Source organism: Salmo salar, chromosome 14, assembly GCF_965601325.2.
Source record: "Salmo salar chromosome 14, fSalSal1, whole genome shotgun sequence".
Classification (NCBI taxonomy): Eukaryota; Metazoa; Chordata; class Actinopteri; order Salmoniformes; family Salmonidae; genus Salmo; species Salmo salar.
Window position 1 is genome coordinate 95,479,268 of NC_138304.1, and position 19,154 is coordinate 95,498,421.

The 19,154-nt window shown below is 45.4% G+C and overlaps 1 protein-coding gene across 1 annotated transcript in view; it reads right to left on the minus strand.

Moving 5' to 3' along the window:
• The window catches only part of LOC106592038 (adhesion G protein-coupled receptor B2), a 468,281-nt gene that overhangs the window by 154,371 nt on the left and 294,756 nt on the right, over positions 1-19,154 (minus strand). Inside the window, 2 exon segments of the mRNA XM_045694922.2 lie at positions 12,566-12,609; positions 17,833-17,935. Coding sequence (XP_045550878.2) covers positions 12,566-12,609; positions 17,833-17,935 — 147 coding nt within the window.

The following is a 19,154-nucleotide window of genomic DNA, read 5'->3' on the forward strand; positions in this document are numbered from 1 at the left end:
GAGTACACAGTGTCAGAATACCTGACCACTGTGACTGACCCAAACTTAAGGAAAGCTTTGACTATGTACAGACTCAGTGAGCATAGCCTTGCTATTGAGAAAGGCCTCCGTAGGCAGACATGGCTCTCTAGAGAAGACAGTGTGCACACTGCCCACAAAATGAGGTGGAAATTGAGCTGCACTTCCTGACAAATGTATGACCATATTAGAGACACACATTTCCCTTGGATTACACAGACCCACAAATAATTTGAAAACAAACCCAATTTTGATAAACTGTCATATCTACTGGGTGAAATAGCATGATGCTCCGTCACAGCAACAAGACTTGTGACCTGTTGCCACAAGAAAAGTGCAACCTGTGAAGAACAAACAACATTGTAAATAAAACCCATATTTATTTATTTTCTTACTTTGTACTTTAACTATTTGCACATCGTTACAACACTATATAGACATAATATGACATTTGAAATGTCTCTATTCCTTTGGAACTTTGTCATGTTTAGGGTAGGGTAGGGTAGGGGTAGGGGTAGGGGTAGGGGTAGGGTAGGGCAGGGGTAGGGTAGGGTATGGGGTAGGGTTGGGGTAGGGAAGGGTAGGGGTAGGGGTAGGGTAGGGTAGGGTTAGGGTAGGGTAGGGATAGGGTAGGGGTGGGGTAGGGCAGGGTATGGGGTAGGAGTGGGTAGGGTAGGGTAGGAGTAGGGTGGGGTAGGGAAGGAGTAGGGGTAGGGTAGGGTAGGGGGAGGATAGGTTAGGGTAGGGTAGGGGGAGGGTAGGGTAAAGGCTGGGGTAGGGTAGGGTAGGGGGTAGGGATGGGTAGGGTAGGGTAGGGTGGGGTAGGGAAGGGAAGGGTAGGGTAAGGTAAAGTAGGGTAGGGGTAGGGTAGGGTAGGGGGGTAGGGTAGGGTAGGGTAGGGTAGAGAGAGAGAGACAGAGACAGCGGAGAGAGACAGACGGAGAGAGAGAGAGAGAAAGAGAGACAGAGACAGAGACAGAGACAGAGAGAGAGAGAGAGAGGCAGAGAGAGACAGAGAGAGCGGAGAGAGAGAGAGAGAGAGAGAGAGAGAGGAGTGTGGGGTAGGGTAGGGGGAGGGGTAGGGTAGGGTAGGAGTAGGGTAGGGTGGTAGAAGGGTAGGAGTAGGGTAGTGGTAGGGTGGGGGTAGGGGTAGGGTAGGGCCTGAACTTCGTGGGCATGGGTAGGGCTCAGGCTTAAAATTCATGCCCGTGCATGGCTCTAATCTGTATAGTTTCTCTACCTGATCCCAGTTAGAGGCCTCACCACACCTGATCCCAGTTAGAGACTTACCACACCTTATCCCAGTTAGAGACCTCACCACACCTGATCCCAGTTAGAGACCTCACCCCACCTGAACCCAGTTAGAGACCTCACCACACCTGATCCCAGTTAAAGACCTCACCCCACCTGAACCCAGTTAGAGACCTCACCCCACCTGAACCCAGTTAGAGGCCTCACCCCACCTGAACCCAGGTAGAGACCTCACCACACCTGATCCCAGTTAGAGAACTCACCACACCTTATCCCAGTTAAAGACCTCACCCCACCTGATCCCAGTTAGAGGCCTCACCACACCTGATCCCAGTTAGAGACCTCACCCCACCTGATCCCAGTTAGAGACCTCACCACACCTGATCCCAGTTAGAGACCTCACCACACCTTATCCCAGTTAGAGACCTCACCACACCTGATCCCAGTTAGAGACCTCACCCCACCTGAACCCAGTTAGAGACCTCACCACACCTGATCCCAGTTAGAGACCTCACCCCACCTGATCCCAGTTAGAGACCTCACCACACCTGATCCCAGTTAAAGACCTCACCCCACCTGATCCCAGTTAGAGACCTCACCCCACCTGATCCCAGTTAGAGGCCTCACCCCACCTGAACCCAGGTAGAGACCTCACCACACCTGATCCCAGTTAGAGACCTCACCACACCTGATCCCAGTTAGAGACCTCACCCCACCTGATCCTAGTTAGAGACCTCACCCCACCTGATCCCAGTTAGAGACCTCACCCCACCTGATCCTAGTTAGAGACCTCACCCCACCTGAAACCAGGTAGAGACCTCACCCCACCTGAACCCAGGTAGAGACCTCACCCCACCTGATCCCAGTTAGAGACCTCACCCCACCTGATCCCAGTTAGAGACCTCACCCCACCTGATCCCAGTTAGAGACCTCACCCCACCTGATCCCAGTTAGAGACCTCACCCCACCTGATCCCAGTTAGAGACCTCACCCCACCTGATCCCAGTTAGAGACCTCACCCCACCTGATCCTAGTTAGAGACCTCACCCCACCTGAACCAAGTTACATACAATTTGACACAGATCCATTAATATGACAGACAGAGAGAGAGAAATAAAGACTTACTGTATATAGAGAGTGTGAGAGAGAGTGTGAGAGAGTGTGAGAGAGAGAAAGAGCGATAGAAAGGGAGAGAGCGAGAGAGACAGAGACAGAGAGAGAGAGAGAGAGAGAGAGAGAGAGAGAGAGAGAGAGAGACAGAGACAGAGACAGAGACAGAGAGAGATAGATAGATAGATGGAGAGATAGAGAGAGAGAGAGACAGAGAGAGAGAGAGAGAGAGAGAGAGAGAGAGAGGAGTGTGGAAGTGGGGACACCAGATGGTGAGGACATATGGGCCTTTTAAAAAAACAAAACACAACAAAACTGAACTGTGAACACAAACTGCTGGCCAATTTAGCCTTTTACTCTCCCACACACACACACACACACACACACACACACACACACACACACACACACACACACACACACACACACACACACACACACACACACACACACACACACACACACACACACACACACACACTTGGATATAGCATGGATACACACAAACTCACACACTCACACACACCTTCAGACTTACAAACACTCAAGGGGAGGGGGTGAGATTTGCTCAAGAAATGTGTGTCCCGATGCAGTCTTAAATCCCCAACTGCGTGTATGTTTCAGGGATTGACAGGATCCACACACACTATTAATCTCTACAGGAAGTCAGTATCAATTAATACAAGTCATGTATATGGGGCGGCAGGAAGCCTAGTGGTTAGAGCGTTTGCCCAGTAACCGAAAGGTTGCAAGACCGAATCCCCGAGCTGACAAGGTACAAATCTGTCGTTCTGCCCCTGAACAAGGCAGTTAACCCACTGTTCCTAGGCCGTCATTGTAAATAAGAATTTGTTCTTAACTGACTTGCCTAGTTAAACAAAGGTAAAAAAATACAAAATATATTTGAAAGTTGAAGCAAAATCATTTCTGACTTTCTTTTCTCTGTCTCCATCTTTTTTCGTTTAGTATTCTCATATCCTCTCTGATGCTCCTCCACTACTGTCCTCTCTGATGTTCTGTTTCTCCTCCACTACTGTCGAGAGGACACTACTGTCGAGAAACACAGAGCATCAGAGAGGACAGTAGTGGAGAAGAAACAGAACATCAGAGAGGACAGAGAGAGATGTTCTGTGTTTCTCCTCCACTACTGTCCTCTCTGATGCTCTGTGTTTCTACTCCACTACTGTCCTCTCTGATGCTCTGTGTTTCTCCTCACCTACTGTCCTTTCTGATCCTCTGTGTTTCTCCTCCACTACTGTCCTCTCTGATGTTCTGTTTCTCTGATGCTCTGTGTTTCTCCTCCACTACTGTCCTCTCTGATGCTCTGTGTTTCTCCTCCACTACTGTCCTCTCTGATGTTCTGTTTCTCCTCCACTACTGTCCTCTCTGATGCTCTGTGTTTCTCATCCACTACTGTCCTCTCTGATGCTCTGTGTTTCTCCTCCACTACTGTCCTCTCTGATGCTCTGTGTTTCTCATCCACTACTGTCCTCTCTGATGCTCTGTGTTTCTCCTCCACTACTGTCCTCTCTGATGCTCTGTGTTTCTCCTCCACTACTGTCCTCTCTGATGCTCTGTGTTTCTCCTCCACTACTGTCCTCTCTGATGCTCTGTGTTTCTCCTCCACTACTGTCCTCTCTGATGCTCTGTGTTTCTCCTCCACTACTGTCCTCTCTGATGCTCTGTGTTTCTCCTCCACTACTGTCCTCTCTGATGTTCTGTGTTTCTCCTCCACCTACTGTCCTCTCTGATCCTCTGTGTTTCTCCTCCACTACTGTCCTCTCTGATGCTCTGTGTTTCTCCTCCACTACTGTCCTCTCTGATGCTCTGTGTTTCTCCTCCACTACTGTCCTCTCTGATGCTCTGTGTTTCTCCTCCACTACTGTCCTCTCTGATGCTCTGTGTTTCTCCTCCACTACTGTCCTCTCTGATGCTCTGTGTTTCTCCTCCACTACTGTCCTCTCTGATGCTCTGTGTTTCTCCTCCACTACTGTCCTCTCTGATGCTCTGTGTTTCTCCTCCACTACTGTCCTCTCTGATGCTCTGTGTTTCTCCTCCACTACTGTCCTCTCTGATGCTCTGTGTTTCTCCTCCACTACTGTCCTCTCTGATGCTCTGTGTTTCTCCTCCACTACTGTCCTCTCTGATGCTCTGTGTTTCTCCTCCACTACTGTCCTCTCTGATGCTCTGTGTTTCTCCTCCACTACTGTCCTCTCTGATGCTCTGTGTTTCTACTCCACTACTGTCCTCTCTGATGCTCTGTGTTTCTCTCCCCGTCACCTGAGCCGTGCCCTCCCCGTCCTCTCTGATCCTCTGTGTTTCTCCTCCACTACTGTCCTCTCTGAGCCGTGTCTCCTCCCGCTGTCCTCTCTGATGCTCTGTGTTTCTCCTCCACTACTGTCCTCTCTGATGCTCTGTGTTTCTCCTCCACTACTGTCCTCTCTGATGTTCTGTTTCTCCTCCACTACTGTCCTCTCTGATGCTCTGTGTTTCTCATCCACTACTGTCCTCTCTGATGCTCTGTGTTTCTCCTCCACTACTGTCCTCTCTGATGCTCTGTGTTTCTCATCCACTACTGTCCTCTCTGATGCTCTGTGTTTCTCCTCCACTACTGTCCTCTCTGATGCTCTGTGTTTCTCCTCCACTACTGTCCTCTCTGATGCTCTGTGTTTCTCCTCCACTACTGTCCTCTCTGATGCTCTGTGTTTCTCCTCCACTACTGTCCTCTCTGATGCTCTGTGTTTCTCCTCCACTACTGTCCTCTCTGATGCTCTGTGTTTCTCCTCCACTACTGTCCTCTCTGATGCTCTGTGTTTCTCCTCCACCTACTGTCCTCTCTGATGCTCTGTGTTTCTCCTCCACTACTGTCCTCTCTGATGTTCTGTGTTTCTCCTCCACTACTGTCCTCTCTGATGCTCTGTGTTTCTCCTCCACTACTGTCCTCTCTGATGCTCTGTGTTTCTCCTCCACTACTGTCCTCTCTGATGCTCTGTGTTTCTCCTCCACTACTGTCCTCTCTGATGCTCTGTGTTTCTCCTCCACTACTGTCCTCTCTGATGCTCTGTGTTTCTCCTCCACTACTGTCCTCTCTGATGCTCTGTGTTTCTCCTCCACTACTGTCCTCTCTGATGCTCTGTGTTTCTCCTCCACTACTGTCCTCTCTGATGCTCTGTGTTTCTCCTCCACTACTGTCCTCTCTGATGCTCTGTGTTTCTCCTCCACTACTGTCCTCTCTGATGCTCTGTGTTTCTCCTCCACTACTGCCCTCGGCGTCTCTGATGCTCTGTGTTTCTCCTCCACTACTGTCCTCTCTGATGCTCTGTGTTTCTCCTCCACTACTGTCCTCTCTGATGCTCTGTGTTTCTCCTCCACTACTGTCCTCTCTGATGCTCTGTGTTTCTCCTCCACTACTGTCCTCTCTGATGCTCTGTGTTTCTCCTCCACTACTGTCCTCTCTGATGCTCTGTGTTTCTCCTCCACTACTGTCCTCTCTGATGCTCTGTGTTTCTCCTCCACTACTGTCCTCTCTGATGCTCTGTGTTTCTCCTCCACTACTGTCCTCTCTGATGCTCTGTGTTTCTCCTCCACTACTGTCCTCTCTGATGCTCTGTGTTTCTCCTCCACTACTGTCCTCTCTGATGCTCTGTGTTTCTCCTCCACTACTGTCCTCTCTGATGCTCTGTGTTTCTCCTCCACTACTGTCCTCTCTGATGCTCTGTGTTTCTCCTCCACTACTGTCCTCTCTGATGCTCTGTGTTTCTCCTCCACTACTGTCCTCTCTGATGCTCTGTGTTTCTCCTCCACTACTGTCCTCTCTGATGCTCTGTGTTTCTCCTCCACTACTGTCCTCTCTGATGCTCTGTGTTTCTCCTCCACTACTGTCCTCTCTGATGCTCTGTGTTTCTCCTCCACTACTGTCCTCTCTGATGCTCTGTGTTTCTCCTCCACTACTGTCCTCTCTGATGCTCTGTGTTTCTCCTCCACTACTGTCCTCTCTGATGCTCTGTGTTTCTCCTCCACTACTGTCCTCTCTGATGCTCTGTGTTTCTCCTCCACTACTGTCCTCTCTGATGCTCTGTGTTTCTCCTCCACTACTGTCCTCTCTGATGCTCTGTGTTTCTCCTCCACTACTGTCCTCTCTGATGCTCTGTGTTTCTCCTCCACTACTGTCCTCTCTGATGCTCTGTGTTTCTCCTCCACTACTGTCCTCTCTGATGCTCTGTGTTTCTCCTCCACTACTGTCCTCTCTGATGCTCTGTGTTTCTCCTCCACTACTGTCCTCTCTGATGCTCTGTGTTTCTCCTCCACTACTGTCCTCTCTGATGCTCTGTGTTTCTCCTCCACTACTGTCCTCTCTGATGCTCTGTGTTTCTCCTCCACTACTGTCCTCTCTGATGCTCTGTGTTTCTCCTCCACTACTGTCCTCTCTGATGCTCTGTGTTTCTCCTCCACTACTGTCCTCTCTGATGCTCTGTGTTTCTCCTCCACTACTGTCCTCTCTGATGCTCTGTGTTTCTCCTCCACTACTGTCCTGCTCTGATGCTCTGTGTTTCTCCTCCACTACTGTCCTCTCTGATGTTCTGTTTCTCTGATGCTCTGTGTTTCTCCTCCACTACTGTCCTCTCTGATGCTCTGTGTTTCTCCTCCACTACTGTCCTCTCTGATGCTCTGTGTTTCTCCTCCACTACTGTCCTCTCTGATGCTCTGTGTTTCTCCTCCACTACTGTCCTGTCTATCTGTCTGTTCTGTCTGTTTCTCTCCTCCTGAAGGCCTGGAGGTTTGTCTTGTTCTAGTGACAAGGGGGTTGGGAAAGGTGAAATACTTCTGTAAACAAACTTTTTGTACTGCAGTATGTTGTTATATCTCTGTAGGATCCTTTCTCAGGTACCCATCAGTCTCCCTGTCTCCCTGGGTTATACACACACACTGGGACATGTACACACACACACAATTCTCCCTGGGTTAGAGATAAAAGCCTTACTGTGCTCATCTTCCCTGAGTCCCTACCAGAGGAGCATGCACGTACACACACACACACACACACACACACACACACACACACACACACACACACACACACACACACACACACACACACACACACACACACACACACACACACACACACACACACACACACACACACACAAGAATACTTAAATACAGTGCATTTGGAAAGTATTCAGACTCCTTGAATATTCCACATTTTGTCATGTTACAGCCTTATTATAAAATTGATTAAATTGTTTTTTCCCCTCATCAATCTACACACATTACCCCATATTGACTAAGCAAAAACAGGTTTTTTAGAAATGTTTGCAAATTTATAACAAATAAAAAACAGAAATATCACATTTATGTAAGTATTCAGACCCTTTACTCAGTACTTTGTTGAAGCACCATTGGCAGTGGTTACAGCCTCGGGTCTTCTTCGGTATGACACTACAAGCTTGGCACACCTGTGTTAACGATGGGGAAGTTAATGTGACTGTTTGGATCCTATGTTAACGATGGGGAAGTTAATGTGACTGTTTGGATCCTATGTTAACGATGGGGAAGTTAATGTGACTGTTTGGCTCTTATGTTAACGATGGGGAAGTTAATGTGACTGTTTGGCTCTTATGTTAACGATGGGGAAGTTAATGTGACTGTTTGGCTCTTATGTTAACGATGGGGAAGTTAATGTGACTGTTTGGCTCTTATGTTAACGATGGGGAAGTTAATGTGACTGTTTGGCTCTGATGTTAACGATGGGGAAGTTAATGTGACTGTTTGGCTCTTATGTTAACGATGGGGAAGTTAATGTGACTGTTTGGCTCTTATGTTAACGATGGGGAAGTTAATGTGACTGTTTGGCTCTTATGTTAACGATGGGGAAGTTAATGTGACTGTTTGGATCCTATGTTAACGATGGGGAAGTTAATGTGACTGTTTGGATCCTATGTTAACGATGGGGAAGTTAATGTGACTGTTTGGCTCTTATGTTAACGATGGGGAAGTTAATGTGACTGTTTGGATCCTATGTTAACGATGGGGAAGTTAATGTGACTGTTTGGCTCTTATGTTAACGATGGGGAAGTTAATGTGACTGTTTGGATCCTATGTTAATGATGGGGAAGTTAATGTGATTGGCTGGCTCCTATGTTAATGATGGGGAAATTAATGTGATTGGCTGGCTCCTATGTTAATGATGGGGAAATTAATGTGATTGGCTGGCTCCTAACTGTCCTATGTTAATGATGGGGAAGTTAATGTGATTGGCTGGCTCCTATGTTAATGATGGGGAAATTAATGTGATTGGCTGGCTCCTATGCTAATGATGGGGAAGTTAATGTGACTGGCTGGCTCCTATGTTAACGATGGGGAAGTTAATGTGACTGGTTGGCTCCTATGTTAACCTTTTGGGGTATAGGGGGCAGTATTTTCATTTTCGTATGAAAAGGGTGCCCAGAGTAAACTGCCTAATACTTGGGCCCAGAGTCAAATATTTGCATATTATTAGTAGATTTGGATAGAAAACACACTGTAGTTTCTAAAACTGCTTGAATGATGTCTGTGAGTATAACAGAACTCATATGGCAGGCAAAAACCTGAGAAATATCCAACCAGGAAGTGTGGAAATCTGAGAATTGTAGTTCTTCTTTTGAATCCCTATTGAAACTACAGTGTCTGTGGGGTCACGTTGCACTTCCTAAGGCTTCCATTGCCTTCCATTGCCCATCATTCTCCTGTTACTGGGCAGAGAATAGTAGCTCAGTCAATGAGTGGACTGCCTGAGGACAAAGGACTTGGTGATGCGCGAGCCCGACAGCGCGCCCCTCCTTCTTTTTCTTCTTGAATGAATACGCTATTGTCCGGTTGGAATATTATCGACATTTTATGTTAAAAATACCATAACGATTGATTGTAAACAACCTTTGACATGTTTCTATGAACGGTAATGGAACTACTTGACTTTTCGTCTCTGGTACTGCGCTCGCGCGTTATGCCTTTGGATAGTGATCTGAACGCACAAACAAAACTGAGGTATTTGGACATAAATATGGAGTATTTTGAACAAAACTAACATTTCTTGTGGAAGTAGGAGTCCTCGGAGTGCATTCTGACGAAGATCAGAAAAGGTAAGAGAATATTTATAATACTAATTCAGAGTTTTGTTGATGCCAGAACGTGGCGGGTAGCTGTATAGCTTGCTTCGATGGCTGAGCTATGTACTCAGAATATTGAACAATGTGCTTTCTCCATAAAGTTATTTTGAAATCTGACAAAGCGGTTGCGTCAAGGAGTAGTGTATCTATAATTCTTTCAATAACTGTTGTAAATTTTATCAACGTTTATGATGAGTATTTTTGTAAATTGATGTGCATATTCACAGGAAGTTTTGGTTGGAATACATTTTCTGAACATCACGCGCCAATGTAAAATGCTGTTTTTGGATATAAATATGAACTTTATTGAGCAAAACATACATGTATTGTATAACATGAAGTCCTATGAGTGCCATCTGATGAAGATCATAAAAGGTTAGTGAATATTTTAGCTGTACTTTTGGTTTTTGTGATGCATGTCCATGCTTGGAATCACACAGCCATTTTCAAAGCAAGCATATATGTCACAAAAACCAAAACCACAGCTAAATGCAGCACTAACCCTTGATGATCTTCATCAGATGACAACCCTAGGACATTATGTTATACAATACATGCATGTTTTGTTCAATCAAGTTCATATTTATATCAAAAACCAGCTTTTTACATTAGCATGTGACTAGCATTCCCACCGAACACTGCCGGTGAATTTACTAAATTACTCACGATAAACGTTCACAAAAAGCATAACAATTATTTTAAGAATTATAGATACAGAACTCCTCTATGCACTCGATATGTCCGATTTTAAAATAGCTTTTCGGTGAAAGCACATTTTGCAATATTCTCAGTAGATAGCCCGGCATCACAGGGCTAGCTATTTAGATACCCAGCAAGTTTAGCACTCATCAAAGTCAGATTTACTATAAGAAAAATGTTATTACCTTTGCTGTCTTCGTCAGAATGCACTCCCAGGACTTCTACTTCAATAAAAAATGTTGGTTTGGTCCAAAATAATCCATCGTTATATCCAAACAGCGGCGTTTTGTTCGTGCGTTCAAGACACTATCCGAAAGGGTAAATAATGGTGGCAAGCATGGCGCAATTCGTGACAAAAAAAATCGAAATATTCCATTACCGTACTTCGAAGCATGTCAACCGCTGTTTAAAATCAATTTTTATGCCATTTTTCTCATAAAAAAGCGATAATATTCCGACCGGGAATCTGCGTTTAGGTAAACAGACAAAAGAAAAGAAAGCATTCGGTCGACTCGGGCACGCGCCTAAGCCCATAGTACTCTGAGCGGCCACTTGCCAAAAGCGATAAAGTGTTTCAGCCAGAGCCTGCCTCGATATCGTTCAGCTTTTTCCCGGGCTCTGAGAGCCTATGGGAGCCGTAGGAAGTGTCACGTTATTGCAAAGATCCTAAGTCTTCAATAAAAAGAGCCAAGATGAAACACTACTTCTCAGACAGGCCACTTCCTGCATGGAATCTTCTCAGGTTTTGGCCTGCCATATGAGTTCTGTTATACTCACAGACACCATTCAAACAGTTTTAGAAACTTTAGGGTGTTTTCTATCCAAAGCCAATAATTATATGCATATTCTAGTTACTAGGCAGGAGTAGTAACCAGATTAAATCGGGTACGTTTTTTATCCGGCTGTGTCAATACTGCCCCCTAGCCCTAACAGGTTAAGTATGCGCTCTCTAACTCTCTCTCTCTCTCTTTCTTTTTTCTTTCTTTCTTTCTTTCTTTCTTTCTTTCTTTCTTTCTTTCTTTCTTTCTTTCTTTCTTTCTTTCTTTCTTTCTCTCTCTCGGAGGACCTGAGCCCTAGGACCATGCCTCAGGACAACCTGGCCTGATGACTCCCTGCTGTCCCCAGTCCACCTGGCCGTGCTGCTGCTCCAGTTTCAACTGTTCTGCCTATGTAATCCTGACCTGTTCACCGGACGTGCTACCTGTCCCAGACCCGCTGTTTTCAACTCTCTAGATACAGCAGGAGCATTACAGATACTCTGAATGATCGGCTATGAAAAGCCAACTGACATATACTCCTGAGGTACTGACCTGTTGCACCCTCGACATCCACTGTGATTATTATTATTTGACCCTGCTGGTCACCTATGAACATTTAAACATCTTGGCCATGTACTGTTATAATCTCCACCCGGCACAGCCAGAAGAGGACTGGCCACCTCTCATAGCCTGGTTCCTCTCTAGGTTTCTTCCTAGGTTCTGGCCTTTCTAGGGAGTTTTTCCTAGCCACCGTGCTTCTACACCTGCATGGCTTGCTGTTTGGGGTTTTAGGCTGGGTTTCTGTACAGCACTTTGATATATCAGTTGATGTAAGAAGGGCTTTATAAATACATTTGACTTGATTTGATGACCAATCGATAAGTAATATGTAGGGTATGTGTGACTACAGATTCCGCCTGTTAGGTCAGCTGTTGATTAATTGATTGTGTACATTATTCTTCAAAAGGAAATTATTTCCACTGCTCACCAAAGGCTTTGTAGTTTTAATTTAACTTTATATATTACACATCCAACATTTTCTATTTTATATCATCAAAATATTCAATTCAAATTCTCCCAAGAGTGGCATCACAGCACAATTTAAGACCAATTTAAATAAAAAAGAAACCAAATAAAAAATGTGATGAAAGTTGCCTTTGAGCAGTTGAGCATAGAGACAATCCTGTGTTTATTCTCATTGACTCATTTAATTATGCAATTAAAACTGCGGCTGGAAACTGTTTTCACTGTATTAATGAATGGAAGAAAACAGAGCTATTAGATTAACCCCCCCCCCCCCCCCACACACACACACACACACACACACACACACACACACACACACACACACACACACACACACACACACACACACACACACACACACACACACACACACACACACACGCACACACACACACACACAATCATCCAACAGTGCGGCTACCCAAAAGCAATGAGCAGGCAGATTGAATATGTATTTGAGAGTTTGCGTGTATGTGTGCGCGTGCGTAAGTGTGTGTGAGTGCATCCGTGCACGCAGGCGTGTGTGTCTGTGTGTAGATAATAAAAGTGACTTACAGGTTCCCATAGTCCCAGACAACACACTGAGGATCTGATGTGCCCTGAAAGAGACAAAAGACGACAAGAAAATATGAACTGTTACTACCAGAGGAGAGGGGGAGCTGGAAAACGGAAGTGAGAAACTGTTCACTGCCTGAGGAAAACAAGTGAAGGTGTGTGGAGGATGGAAGAAGAGGTAAACAGACAGACAAAGGAAGAGAAAGTACAAGACAAAGGGAGGGAGAACATGTATTTGCCGGAGGACAGACAGTGAAACAGCTACTGCTGGAGGGGACAGAGATTGTGTGTCAACGAGGAGATATAAAGAGAGAAAGAGAGAGGGGGGAGAGAGAGATATAGAGAGAGAGAGGGTGGAGAGAGAGAGAGAGAGAGAGAGGGGGGAGAGAGAGAGATAGAGAGAGAGAGAGGGGGGGGGAGAGAGGGGAGAGAGAGAGAGGAGAGAGAGGCGGACAGAGAGATCGAGAGAGAGGAGAGAGGGGGACAGAGAGATCGGAGAGAGAGAGAGGGGCGAGATAGAGAGAGAGAGAGAGAGAGAGAGAGAGAGAGAGGGGGGGGGGAGGGGGGAGAGAGAGATATATGAAAAGCAAACTGACATTTACTCCTGAGGTGCTGACCTGTTGCACCCTCTACAACCACTGTGATTATTATTATTTGATCCTGCTGGTCATCTATGAACGTTTGAACATCTTGGCCATGTTCTGTTATAATCTCCACCCGGCACAGCAAGAAGAGGACTGGCCACCTCTCAGCCTGTTCTCTCTCTAGGTTTCTTCCTAGGTTCTGGCCTTTCTAGGGAGTTTTTCCTAGCCACAGTGCTTCTACATCTGCATTGCTTGCTGTTTGGGGTTTTAGGCTGGGCTTCTGTACAGCACTTTGTGACATCGGCTGATGTAAAAATAGCTAATAAATGCATTTGATTGATTGATTGAGATGGAGAGAGCGAGAGAGAGAGAGAGAGAGAGAGAGAGAGAGAGAGAGAGAGAGAGAGAGAGAGAGAGAGAGAGAGAGAGAGACCAGGACAGTCTCTAAATCTAAACACAAACAGCTCTACTCAAAGTCTAGACAAGCAGCCCATTCTGCAGACTCATTCCTAATCCATCGATTCACTTGAGACAAAGCCAATTCCACGGAGTAAAACGGCCTTTGATTGGCTAATCAAAGCTTAGTGGTTCATATAGCATTACTGAGGATGATTCTCCACGACTCAATCAGGGAATCGATCAGTGAATCGATTCACTCCAATTGACTCATCCACGCTCACCCCACCAGTGATCGGCGTGATAAGTGAATAGATTGCTCTGGTCTAATTGAATCATCTGGACTTGTTCCATTCACTCTATAGGTCTCAATGTGTTTAATTCTACTGAGGACGAATCAACCAACAGTTATTTGGATTTTAGGAGTGTCCAGTCTAGTCCAGTCTATGACCTGATGAAGTAGCTCTCTATTCCAGCCAAGCATTACCACGACCATTAAACTAATCATTGACTTAATTCAGACAATCAGGAGAGCCAATCCTATCAGAGAAAAGATGGTTGGTTGCAGTGTACGAATAAACCTATTCACTTTAGTGCACTCAGATACAGAGAAGACCACACTTTTAGCATCTAAATACATAATTTCCTTGTCCTCCAGCGAAGAAAAGGAAATCATAGCCATTTCCGTTTCAGCTACCCATAGATAGAAGCCATCTCTGGGGAGGTAGTGGAGGAAGGGTGCCTCTCTACATCTATCAGTCCTTATATTGTGACCATGCATAATTCAAGCTTCCCTTTGAGGCCCATCTGTTAATGAAGGGGAGTCTCCCTCTGGTGGTGGAGGACATTATTACACTGGTCCCCTGCACACTACTTACTCTTCCCTTGTTTAAAGAAAATACTTCTACAGGAGATAGAGTTTCTTTGGCTTGTAACCATTAAAAAGGTTATATATGGCACTACAATAGGATTCCACTGTGGTAAAAAAAACTAACATTTTTGGGGCTATATAGCACCCTTTTTGTGGTTCTTTATAGAACCTTTATGGAGAACGGTTCTATAAAGAACCTGTCTCAATCTTAAAGGTTCTTTGTTGATCCTTTTAAAGAACCATACAGGGTTTTATATTCTATTTATTCTGGTCAGCCATATTATACTGTTAAAATTCCATAGGTGTTATTATTGTGTTAATTGACAAGTTGAATCAAATGAGCTACAACTGGGGATCCCTGAGGAGAGAAGTGAGAACCACTGACTGATTCAGTCAACCGTTCTCCATTTACACAAGGCCATACATTGGCATTTCACAACACACCATCGCATGTCATAGTCAAATACTGTAGAATATGGAATTGCATAACACAACACATTAGATAAACTGCAATGACCTTTCATTTTTTTATATATTCTTTGGTCATTTAGCAGACGTTCTTATCCAGAGCGACTTGTACCTTTTCGTACAGGTCCCACATGGGAATCAAACGTGGGACACAAACCCACAATCCTGGCATGCTCTACCAACTGAGCCACACAGGACTCCCACTCACAGTTGCACAAAAAGAGCTGTTAGCAAACCACGCCCCAAAATGCTCCAATGAGCCGCCTCCTCTACATTTTAATTATCACTAAAAGAGCAAAGAACCCTTGAAGAGATCAAAGGTTAAACTGAGTCATTATGGTTCCTCCCTTCTCAAAGAACCCTCATTTTGTTGTGTATGGGGACTGAGGATGTTGCCTAGGCATATGTCCCAAGTGACACCCTATATAGTGTACTAAACAGAGAGCCATTTAGTCCATTCCTTTTGACCAGAGCCGTATGGGCCCCAGAATGTTGCCCTGCTGTTTATAATGGATGTGCAGGACTCTAACCAAACTGTAGAGCTGTTACGCCTCTTGGTCATTCAAATCTCCTCCTTTTATTGGAACGGAAAGAAGAGTTGAGGCTACTTTTATTATGATTATTATTATTTTAAACCTTTATATAACTAGGCAAGTCAGTTAAGAATAAATTCGTATTTACAATGATGGCCTACACCGGCCAAACCCTCCCCTAACCCGGACGACGCTGGGCCAATTGTGTGCCGCCCTATGGGACTCCCAATCACGGCCGGATGTGATGCAGCCTGGATTGAGATGCCCCCTAAGTTTCTACCTTCCTTCCTTCCTCCCTCATTCCCTCACTCACTCCCTCTCTATCGCTCCCTCCCTGGTCAAGGTCATAGTATAGTCCATCTGTCCTGACTGTATAGTGCACATTGCGGTGAGACCCTCACTTCCACCTGTCCCCTTCTTGTCAGAAAGGTGATTTCCACAACGACAGAAGAAGGAGTGATGCATCATCACGCTGTGAACCAGAGTTTGCATGGGATGACAGCTCTACGTTTCAGCTCACTCACACAACGGTGTCATCTACATCACAAGTCCCTCAGAGCGCATTAGCCGCCGATGCTACGTGGCGTAGCGGCGTCTGCTAGCATTCAGCCATCAATCACCAGTCAGACGGGCTAGCCGCATGCTAACGCTAGTTCCATTGTGACTGACAAAAGGGTACTCCCACGCTGTCTGCCTCTGTCTTTAGCACAGACATCATATAATGATGCTTTCTGCTCCATCAATAGGCTACCTTCCAGAAGACTAAATACTAACATCTGTGGATATATATATAAAAAAATATAAAAAAATTAAAGAATAAAAAATAAAGATATAGATGTACTATTGTAAAGTGGTTGTTCCACTGGATATCATAAGGTGAATGCACCAATTTGTAAGTCGCTCTGGATAAGAGCGTCTGCTAAATGACGTAAATGTAAATGTAAATGATATAGTCTTTATATGTTGTATTCATAAACCTACATCTTTATATTCACACACACACACACACACACACACACACACACACACACACACACACACACACACACACACACACACACACATACACACACACACACACACACACACACACACACACACACACACACACACACATACACACACACACACACACACACACACACACACACACACACACACACACACACACACACACACTGGCCGTCATTGGGAAGGTGTATTGACAGTTGGGAAAAGATGTCTTCACGGTAAGAACAATGTTCAGTACAGGAACCCCAACATACCCCTCCTCCCCTCCCCTCTGCCTCCCCCCTCCGCCAACATCTGTCGCCATGGCGCTACTTCAGCATCTTGGCGTTGGCTTCCGGCCAAGGTCACTACCCACCAACAGCTGCAGGGCATGACTCACATATGCACACACACACACACACACACACACACACACACACACACACACACACACACACACACACACACACACACACACACACACACACACACACACACAAGCAAGAACACACACATACCTTAAAAAAGTTATTTTATTTTATTTAACTAGGCAAGTCAGTTAAGAACAAATTCTCATTAACAATGACAGCCTACCGGGGAGCAGTGGGTTAACTGCCTTGTTCATGGGCAGAACGACAGATTTCTACCTTGTCAGCTCGGGGATTCGGTCTTGCAACCTTTCGGTTACTAGTCCAATGCTCTAACCACTAGGCTACCTGCTGCCCCTTGGCCAAGGTCATCCCCCCCAACAGCTGCAGACCACCAGATTACCAAGCAGTCTACAGTGGTGTACTGAGTTGTAAGGTCAACAGTCTATGGTGGTTCAATGTGCTGTAATGGAAACAGTCTACAGTGGTCCACTGAGCTGTAAGGTCAACCAACAGTCTACAGTGGTCCACTGAGCTGTAAGGTCAACCAACAGTCTACAGTGGTCCACTGAGCTGTAAGGTCAACCAACAGTCTACAGTGGTCCACTGAGCTGTAAGGTCAACCAACAGTCTACAGTGGTCCACTGAGCTGTAAGGTCAACCAACAGTCTACAGTGGTCCACTGAGTTGTAAGGTCAACCAACAGTCTACAGTGGTCCACTGAGCTGTAAGGTCAACCATCTACAGTGGCTCATTGTTGCAGGACAGAGTCTCTCATTAAACTCTCCAGTTCTGTTCTCATTGAAAAGCCACAGACAAGGATGTGAAGGAGTACTGTAACACTCAGGCTATGCCACATCATTATCAGGCTATGCCACATCATTATCAGGCTATGCCACATCATTATCAGGCTATGACACATCATTATCAGGCTATGCCACATCATTATCAGGCTATGCCACATCATAATCAGGCTATGCCACATCATTATTAGGCTATGACACATCATTATCAGGCTATGACACATCATTATCAGGCTATTCCATGTTATACTCACATTGAGCAGTGGGGACAGCTCCACCACCACCATGGGTTCACTGGGTTTGGGTTCTGGTCGGACTGTCACCGTCAGAATCTTAGAGTTGATCACAGCAGGGGCTCTAAAGAGAGAGATAGAGAGAGAGAGAAGACATAGAGTGAGAGAGATAGAGTGAGAGAGAGAGAGCGAGAGAGAGAGAGACGAGATTGAGTGAGAGAGAGAGAGAGAAGACATAGAGTGAGAGAGAGAGAGAGAGAGAGAGAGAGAGAGAGAGAGAGAGAGAGAGAGAGAGAGAGAGAGAGAGAGAGAAGAGATTGAGTGAGAGAGAGAGAGAGAGAGAGAGAGAGAATAAGAGAGAGAGAGAGAGGGAAGAGATAGAGAGAGAGAGAGAGAGAGAGAGAGAGTAACAGAAAGAGCACATCGTTACAACATTGTAAATAGACATAATATGACATTTGAAATGTTTTTATTCTTTTGGAAGTTATTTTCAAATTTATTTAAATTTTGTTTATTATCTATTTCACTTGCTTTGGCAATGAAAACATATGTTTTCCATGCCAAAAAAGCCCTTAAAATGAAATTGAGAGAGAGGAGAGAGAGAAAAGACAGAGAGAGAAGAAAAAAGAGAGAGAGAAGAGAATGAAGAGAGGAGAGACAGAGAGAGAGTTAAAGAAAGAGAGAGCGAGAGAGAGAGAGAGTGAGAGGACATGAGAGAAAGACAGCGAGAGAGAGAGGGAAGAGAGAGAGCGAGAGAGAGAGAGAGATAGATGAGAGAGCGAGAGGGAAGAGAGAGAAAGGCGAGAAAGAGAGAGAGATAGATGAGAGAGCGAGAGGGAAGAGAGAGAAAGGCGAGAAAGAGAGAGAGAGAAATACAGAGAGAGAGAGAGAGAGGGAAGAGAGAGAGAGAAGAGATAGAAAGACAGAGAGAGATAGAGAAAGACAGAAAGAGAGCGAGACAGAGAGGGGGGAAGAAAGAGAAAGAAAAAGTGAGAGAAAGAAAAAGGAAGAATAAAGGAGCGAAAATGGAGAGAGAATTAATCTGGTTAAAAATCCCCAAAATACAAGACCATCTTGATGAGACACAGAAACCCAATGCAACCAAGAGTCAAGACCCTAAACAAATAAACAGTCCTCAACATATTAGCATTCAACAGACACCAGACAAGAGGAGCACTTCACTACCATGGGTATCCATCCCAAATGGCACAATATTGGGCCCTGGTTAAAAGTAGTTCACTATACAGGGAATAACTCTGGGCCCTGGTCAAAAGTAGTTCACTATATAGGGAATAACTCTGGGCCCTGGTCAAAAGTAGTTCACTATATAGGGAATAACTCTG